This window comes from Manihot esculenta, chromosome 5 (genome assembly GCF_001659605.2).
Source record: "Manihot esculenta cultivar AM560-2 chromosome 5, M.esculenta_v8, whole genome shotgun sequence".
In the NCBI taxonomy this organism is placed as follows: Eukaryota; Viridiplantae; Streptophyta; class Magnoliopsida; order Malpighiales; family Euphorbiaceae; genus Manihot; species Manihot esculenta.
The window spans coordinates 28056282-28065459 of record NC_035165.2 but is presented as its reverse complement, the minus strand read 5'-3'; the positions used below and the strand labels follow the sequence as shown (position 1 = coordinate 28065459).

Below are 9178 nucleotides of genomic sequence, written 5' to 3'. Positions count from 1 at the left end.
CATCTAGATGTCGCCTTACATGTTGTCTAATACCTTGAAGGAAGCCCATATAAAGGTCTTCACTTTCCAGCAAACACATCCCTTCAACTCTCTGCTTATTGCGACTCAGACTGGATCACTTGTCCTACTTCCGGGAAATCGCTTTTTGAGTTCTGCATTTTTCTAGGCTCATCCTTGATTTCCTAGAAAACAAAGAAACAAACAATGGTTAGTCGGTCATCAGCCAAAGCTAAGTATAAAAGTATGGCCACAACTATCTGTGAGCTTTAGTGGATTTCTTATCTTTTAAGAGAATTCCATATAGATTTCGCTCTCCCTATCCCTCTTCACTGTGATAACAAAATTATTTTACACATCGCAGCGAATCCAGTGTTCCACAAAAGAACAAAATACTTGGAGATCGACTGCCATGTCATTTGTAACCAGATCTCTAAAGGATTCATCATCACTCGCCATGTCCCTTCACAACAGCAAGTCGCAAATCTCTTCACGAAACCCCTCGGTTCTAGCAGTTTCCATTTCTTACTTTCCAAGATGAGGCTCCCGATGCTTTTGTTGCCTTCATCTTGCAGGGAGGGTGAAAAGAATAAAAGCAAATCAATCCACTCGACACGGTGACATTTAAGAAGATGAGCAAAAACGATATGTTTAGTGCAAGTTCAAAATGCACCATTTTAGCTTGTTTCCAGAAACCTTTTTTTTTTCTCTTAAATGTATAGCTGTACAAAAATAAACAGCTGGCTATTCTAGATCCATCCTCTTTTCTGTATATATAGGTGTACAAATGAAATAAATCAATCAAAGAAGTTTGACAAATACTATTTCTTCTTTTTCTCTCTTTCTTCTCGTAAGTTTTTCAACTTTTTTTTTCCCTTAAGTACTATCCAAGTTTGATATTCATATATGAAATAGATACTCGCTGAAAACATGTTATCTTTAGAAAATCGTTTCAATACAAATAAGATTTAGTCATAATCCAGTAGATTAGAGATATATGTCTTACATAGTTTTTTAAGTAAAGTTTCTATTTAATTTATGATATTAGTTTTGGTTTGGTTTAGTTTAATATTTAATATTCCCATTTCAATTTAATTTGATTTGCGCCTTGGTTATTACAACAATTTTCCATAGAAAATCGACCAGTTAAACATAAAGAGATGAACGTATGCTTATTATTATAATTTTATGTATCTAGTCGGTTTACTTATATATTTAGTGTCATATTCTTGTGAATTAAATATAATTATAGCCTAAATTATCAAAAACGGTTAGATATAAAAAATAAATAAATATTTACAAACTTTTTAAATTTGAACCATAATTCTAACTTTTTATAATTACAGTTAAAACACAAAATTAATTTAAAGAAATTAAAAATTTTTCTACTCAATTCGGAATAGAATAAAATTAAAATTTTCTAATCAATTCGGAATAGAATAAAATTTTAAAAATAAAAAATACGAAGATTAAAATAGAATCTAGAATCTTAAGTTTGTTTTAAAATTTGAACCTAGAATCTTAAGTTTGTTTTAAAATTCGAACAAATATCGAATTGATAAGGAAGAGTATTCTAAAATTGAATTTAGTTTAAAGTCGGATCACAATAATAAAGAAAAAATATTTATTTAGACTTCATTTATTATAGTCAAATTAAATGTAAGATATAAATAAGATATAAAAGAAAAGCATAATATACAAGCCAATTACATATTAAAATTAATGACAAGCCAATTATATTGAAGAAGCTGTTGAACAAAACAGGAATTGGGCAGGTTTTGATGTGAGATCTAACTTTAATATTTTTAGTAACTTTTGATTGTTTTGGAAAGCCAGATGTGTACAGAAGCAGCATAGGACTGCTTCTTTGTCCAATGCACACAGGGACAGATCTAAGGGGCAAGCATGAGCTGTTGCCACAGCGCGTCGCCCCCTTGAAAGTTTAAGTGTTAAATGGGTATAAGTTACATGAGAGTTTATTTTTAATATATTGTTGTATTTAATGTTTTTATTTTTTAAATAAAAAATTTAAAATTTTTTTATTAATTTAATTAAAATAAAATTTAATCAATTTAAATTTAATAAATTAAAATTATATTTTTATTAAATTTAAAATTAATTCTATTATAATTAATTTAATATAATTATATTAAATTTATTAAATATATATTTTACTCCTATTAGATATAAATATTATATTAATAAATATTTTAATCTTTTAAATATAAATATTTTATTTATTATACTAAATATAAATATAGCGTTTATCTATATGCGGATTTAACGATTCACTTTTAAATTTACTTATAGATTATTTTTTTAAATTTACCTTAAAAAAAAGCAATTATTGTCAAATTAAAATATAGATAATCCTTTTAAATTTACTTAATAACTGTAACTTTTCACTTTTTTTTTTAATCAAAAGTCTATGTTAAGGTGAATTTGGTATGAATTTCCTTAAGTTTATTCAATAAATTTCAAATATTCAAGTAATATATAAAATAAATAAAAAATAAGTAGCAGTTCCACAGGCCACTTTTTTCTAGCACCTTCTTGCATACAACAACCATAATCAATAATATTGACAAGCAAATGAAATTCAAATTGGAAAGGCAAATTGTCGTTTTTCTTTTTAAGAAAAATACAAAAAGTAAAAGCACACTAAAAGGAAAAAACAATAAAGGCCAGTATAGAAAAGAAAGGGAAAGGGCAGCAAGAATCAAGAAAACGAAGATGACCAAGAAATGCTATGCAACCCTTCAACCGTCATCATCAACCAATAGGGGCCTGCCATCGGTTGATGGGAGCAAGTCACGCACTTTGGTCGGTTGTTATCACAACTCACGAGACTTCAATTATTGGACTAATTTGGAAAGTAAGCTACATGCTAAAGAAAAAAAAAAAAAAAAAAAGACAAGAGTGTGTCAGGCAAGTTTTTTTTTTCTAAAGCAAAAATACATTTTAATTCTTAAATTATAAGTTAATAGTCACATAAATTTTTAAAACTTTTTTAATTTAGCAAAATTCTAAAAAAATATTAAATAAAACATTTGGGTTGATTTCAGGTTAGTTTTAGTTTTGTTTTGTTTGATTTTTTTTTTAAATTTTTTAGCAAATTTTCTACACTTTTTTATATATGTCTTTGAGTATTGTTAACGTAAAAAGATCTAACATAAAGACTGTTCAACGATTTTCATTTTCGGTAATTGAATATATTTACAAATTTAAATTTTTAATCAATTTTATAATTTTATATATTTATTCTATATAAATTACTGTGTCGCTCCTGATATTTTTACTCAGTTATGCGATGGAACTAATACATTAAAATATTATCATATATCAAATAAAAAATTATAATACAAACTCAAGATATTAATAACACTAATATTCTCTCTCCTCTCACATACTCTTCCTCTTCAGAAAGCTATCCGAGGACGGATTATTGGGGAGCAGTGGGGAAAAGTCATTTAGGGCGGAGGCAGTGGGCAAGAACTATTTTATCTCAAACACACTACTATTCATATTATTACAGTTCCCAATTTCATTACTAACCTCCCGACGACAAAGTAATTATTAAATACCGGCTTTAATTTGATTAAAGTTGGTTGAAGATATTTTTCTTTCGGTCCTAAAGTTTGACTTTCACTAATGGAGGAGACGACTGTTTGAGAAAGGACCTTATTAGCCCCATTATAAGCCGCAACTATATGTGTGTGTGCCAAATCCGAAGAGCTCTTCCAGCACAAGATGTCCAATTCTAAGCACCATGTTGCAATCCAATTTTTATTTGCCTATGTAAATACCATCACAGCAGGACTTATTGTTCTTCTTTTAATTGTTTACAACTATCTAGTAAGGTGGTTTGCGGTTGCCAAGAAACCTCAACCACCCAAACCCGCCGGTGCATGGCCCTTACTCGGCCACCTCCCTCTGTTTGCAGGATGCCAACAACTTCCCCACATAATGTTGGGAGACTTAGCTGACAAGTATGGACCAATCTTCACCCTTCATATTGGTGCACGCCAAGCCTTGGTAGTGAGCTCTTGGGAAGTGGCGAAGGAGTTGTTCACCACCAACGATATAGCCTTAGCCGACCGCCCCAGTTTCACTGCGGCAAAGTACCTGAGCTACGATGGTGCCATGTTCGGCTTTGCACCATACGGAGATTACTGGCGTGAAATGCGCAAATTGATAACCATGGAGCTACTGTCTAGTCGCCAGCTTGAGTCACTCAAGCACGTTAGAGTGTCTGAAATTGAGAACTTTTTAAAAGAGCTGCACGTATGTTGGATGGAGAAAAGAATTGGCTCAAATCATGTTGTAGTTGACTTGAAACAAAGGTTTAGCGACTTGAATCTTAATTTGATCCTGAGATTGGTTGTAGGGAAGAGGTACGCCGGAACTGCTGGTGGGGGCGACGGGAAGGAAGCCGAGCGGTGCCATAAGGCGATAGAGAGTTTTTTTCACTTAACGGGGGTTTTTGTTTTGAGGGATGCAATCCCTTTTCTTGGTTGGCTGGACGTAGGTGGATATGAGAAGGTCATGAAAAGAACTGCTAAAGAACTTGACGAGCTTGTTAGTGAATGGTTAGAGGAGCATCGCAGTAAGAGAAATTCTGAAGAAGTGGCTAATGAAGAGCATGACTTCATGACCCTAATGCTTTCTGTTCTTGAAGGCTCAGATCATGTTGGTTGCGATTCTGACACCATCAACAAATCAACATGTTTGGTTAGTCTCATACTCTCTAAGAATTCACTATATTTACACCACGAATCCATATAAATCCAATTTAAATAATTTTTTTTTATAAATTAAAATGAAAAATATTGGTATTTAATTTTTCATGATACAGCTAATAAAACTTTTATGTGACAGAATTTAATTTTAGGAGCAAGCGAGACGACAACAATTGTATTGACATGGACAATATCACTATTGCTAAACAACAAAATCACATTGAAGAAAGCACAAGAGGAATTAGACATGATGGTTGGCAGGGAAAGAAAAGTGAACGAATCAGATATCAGCAAGCTGATTTATCTTCAAGCCATAATCAAAGAAGCATTGCGATTGTGTCCACCAGCACCATTGTCAGGCCCTCGAGAGATCAGAGAGAATTGCACCATCAGTGGCTACCATGTAAAAAAAGGCACTTGGTTGTTTACCAATCTCTGGAAGATTCATACAGACCCACGCATATGGCCAGATTCATTGGAGTTTAAGCCAGAACGTTTCCTCACTAGCCATAAGCATATTGATGTGAGAGGTCAAAATTTTGAGCTGATCCCATTTGGAAGTGGTAGAAGAGCTTGCCCCGGAACCTCTTTTGGCCTGCAAATGGTAGCAACAGTATTGGCTAGCTTTCTTCAAGCTTTTGAGATTTCAAATCCTACAAGTGCACCTATTGACATGACTGGGAAATTTGGAATGACAAATATGAAAGCCACCCCACTTGAAGTTCTTCTTTCGCCTCGCCTGTCTCCTGAGTTCTACAACTGGTGAGGGAAATTAAATGTAAAATATATCAGTAGGTGTATGTGGAAAAATGTTTACAGGAATCTACACTCAGCCAATTGGGTGGGCCTACCATGATTTTAGATATATGGCATTTTGGTGTACACACCGATTATAAGTAAGACTCGCTTGTGTGCGTGTATGAAGCAGTCTATGTAGGGGTAAGCACTCATTTGAGCGAATTCTCATGTATGGTATATCTTATCCAATAAACTTAATTTAGTTATTTTTAGAACAGCCATAAATTTTAAAAATATTTATAGTGGCGGATCGAGAAAGAGAAATTAGAGTCATAGAAGGACTCAATTTCATCTTTTCAGTAAAACCTTTAATTTCATTCTCTTCAAAAATATTTTTTATTCATATAAATATTAAAAATAAAGTTCTCAACTTGTGATTTAAAGTAGGTGAAGAAAACTTGTATTAAAAAAAATTTTACGAGTTGAATCAATTTGTCCATTTTAAAAATTTTTATTTATAATTTGAACAGTTTAATCTATTATCTGTAGAAATATTATTTAATTTATTTATATTTAAGATTTTTTTAAAAAAATAATTTAACTCATAATTTATTAAATTAATTTTTCTAAAATTATTTTTTTAAAATATAATAGTTTATGAAGTCCATTGAATGATCTAATTATAATTAAAATTATTTTTTTAAAATTGTAAAATTTGTTCTGATAAATTTAAATAATCTAATATATAATTTTAATCATATAAACAGATATAAATAAAATAATTATTACTTTTTAATAATAAAATTTGATTGTATAAAAATAAATTAAATAGTGAATAAACCATTCACTGTTTAAATATTTTTAAAATGAAAAATAGAATATTAAAGTTGAAATCTTAAAGAGTGGAAGTAATTTTTTTATTAAAAAATAATAAAAAAGGAAAGTATTTGGAATAGTAATTTTATTTATGAAAAAATTACTATTAAATTTTTAAATTTTACTATATATATTTTATAAATTAAATTATTTAGTTTATTTATAAAAAAGTCATTACTCAATTAGTAAGACTTCATTTATTCTCTGAGAGCGTGATATAAATCGTCTCTATGATGTTTATCAAATTCCTCGAGAGTCTTTACAAGTCTTGACTCCTTCTCCCTGCGTTCGTGTTAATGAATTGATTCTTGCTGAGTATATTATCATTATTTTCGAAAAACAGATGAAGGCGGGTCTTCGATTCTCTCTGGACCCATTCTTTGTAGGAGTCCTTTGGTTTCACAAGCTTTTGATTGTCTAGCTTCACCCTAATAGTTGGGGAATTCTCATGGCTTTTCGATTCCTCTGCCTCAATAATCACATTGAACCGAGTATAGCACTTTTCTCCCAGTTATACCAACTAGGTACTCGTAAAAATGAAGAGTTTTAATACTTCAATAGTCAAAAGTACTTAACCATATTTGACCAGATGCCTTCCTCTTTGAAGTGGTGAAAAAATAAATTTTTTGTCCTTCGTCACTAGACGTCAGAGAGTTTTAGGCATCTTTAAACAAGTTGGCATTAGTGAGTGGAATTGAAAAAGGATGGGGTTCGTCCGAGGAGAGAGGAGGACGAAGTTTTAGCCTTTCTCTTTACGATAGCTAAATCTCCAAAGAAAATAGACATCACCCAGGTAGTGAGAAATGCCATTTTATCTTGACAAAGCCATTTGCAGGCAAACCAGACCCAAGGTCCTCACTCGTCCAATCTTCCTAGCCTTAGTGAAGGCACTTCCCAGGCTCGGGATAATAGTATTTCTCTTTCTATCTTTTTTATTTTTCTTACTTACTTTTCCTTTTTTTTTTGTAGATATGGTTAGGTCAAGCAAATTTGCTGAGGCGACATGTGCCGCTCGTAAAGGCAGGACTGTTGTCGTGGTTGCTAGCCCCCCTCTAAGTGTGCTCATCCCTTAAGGAAGGTGATCATGCTTCCTCCTCACTCACCCCCTCCTATAGTGGAAGGATTCGATAAAGAAGGAGCGGGCAAAATGGCTTCCTTTGGAGGATTTTTTTTTTGGATAGACAACATCTTCCTGAGGAGGAGGGTGAGATCGAAGAGGAGGAGGAGCGTACTGAGGATACTTCCACTGACTAGATCTCTAATGTGATAAATGTAGAAAATACTGTTGTAGTGGAGGCTGTTAGGAAACCCAGAGATTACTGCAATCCAAACACGCAACGAAAAAATAAAAAAATCTCTGTTTTCCTTTCCGGGATCTGTGTGCTTCGTTTATTTTGAAAGAAAGGATAAGAGACTAACCTCTTAGACTCGATGAGAAGATACTATTGCGGACTGATGGTGCTGCCTTTTTAACGAACACCCTTTATGGTATCCATAGGAACGTCTTTTATCCTTTTAGAGTACTAGCTCTCTCAAGATGGATAAACTATGTACTCCACAATCTGCAGCTTGAAACAATTTCTCTAAAAAAAGCGTCACCCCACAATTCGCAGCAGGAGTTTTATATGTTTTAAGTCTTTTAGTTTTTCAAGAATTCTTTTCGCAAAAGAGTTGTGTTTATCACCCACTATCACAATCTCGCAGATACTCAAATATTTTACGTGATAGTTTGTTTTGATAAGGAAAACTAAAAATCTTTTATCTCTAACAATTACAAATAGACTGCAGATCTTTTAAATATTATTATCTTATAATAATAATTAATATTAATAATAATAACATCTTTATTATTATTAAATTATACTAATGGACTTTTAGCCCATTAACATGACATAGCACATCAACAATGTTCTTTTGTGTGTGACCCAATAGACTCATATTAATTGGCAATAGGCCCAATCCCACAAGACCCATAAATCATAAGTGGTATATAGCAAGACATTATGACTACCCAACTAATATGAGGATCGATAGTCCGATAAAACCTAATAAATAGAACATGTATTTGTAATACCCGGCTAGATTCCGGCATCGGAATCCTTGCCTTCCGGCGGAATCTCCGTTGGAATCTGGAATTTCTGAAGATGTCAGAGGCTTCTAGAGGGGTAAAATGTGTTTTCTAAAATGTTTTTACTGATTTTCATGGTTTTAAATGAAAAAGATTGGAGTTTTGAAAAGAAAAGACCAAGGAGGTTTTTGCCAGGTTCGGCCGCCGAAAGTGAAGTTCGGCCGCCGAACATGAGTTGGTTTTGGGAGTGCTTTCGGCCTCCGAAAGCTATGTTTGAACAAACCAGGTTCGGCCGCCGAACCTCAAGTTCGGCCGCCGAACATGGGGGTATTTTGCATGCACGTTAGGCCGCCGAAGGAGGTTTGGCTGGCCACCTATAAAAGCCCCTCAGACCGAAAATGGGTGAGTTTTCTCCCCATTCTCGAGCTCAGGTGTGTTCATGTCCTCCTCTAGTCATTTTCATGCTTTTTCTTCAATCCTTCACGTTTTTATAAGTTACATGGTTGTCTTGAAGAGTTTTAAAGCTTGGATCAAGGTTTGGAGAGCTTGGAGACTTTAAGAGTTTGGAGACTTTAAGAGTTTGGGTTCTCCACCTCTCAAGCTTTGGGTCGCACCAACCCTCGATCTTCAAGAGGTAAGTGTAGATCTATGCTTTCCTTTATGTTTTAAAGAAGTTTTAAGCAAGTTTGAAGATGTTTTGATGGTTGAGTATGGGTAGATATGCATGTTAGGGTTTATGTGGGTTTTATGCCCAATGTAT

The 9178-nt window shown here is 33.1% G+C and overlaps 1 protein-coding gene across 1 annotated transcript; it reads left to right on the top strand.

Moving 5' to 3' along the window:
- The first annotated feature begins 3697 nt into the window (after positions 1-3697).
- LOC110614317 (cytochrome P450 CYP82D47) lies at positions 3698-5751 on the top strand. The gene is made up of 2 exons (XM_021755829.2): positions 3698-4728; positions 4876-5751. Exons 1-2 carry the CDS (start codon positions 3748-3750, stop codon positions 5500-5502), a joined length of 1608 nt encoding a protein of 535 aa, XP_021611521.1. The 5' UTR covers positions 3698-3747; the 3' UTR covers positions 5503-5751.
- Positions 5752-9178: the final 3427 nt, after the last annotated feature.

What these genes read in the sequence shown, in the direction of transcription:
- LOC110614317 (XM_021755829.2), top strand. Translation starts at nt 3,748, where the DNA reads ATGTCCAATTCTAAGCACCATGTTGCAATCCAATTTTTATTTGCCTAT. An exon ending in TCAACAAATCAACATGTTTG is followed by an intron (nt 4,729 to 4,875) that starts GTTAGTCTCATA and finishes TTTATGTGACAG; the next exon opens with AATTTAATTTTAGGAGCAAG.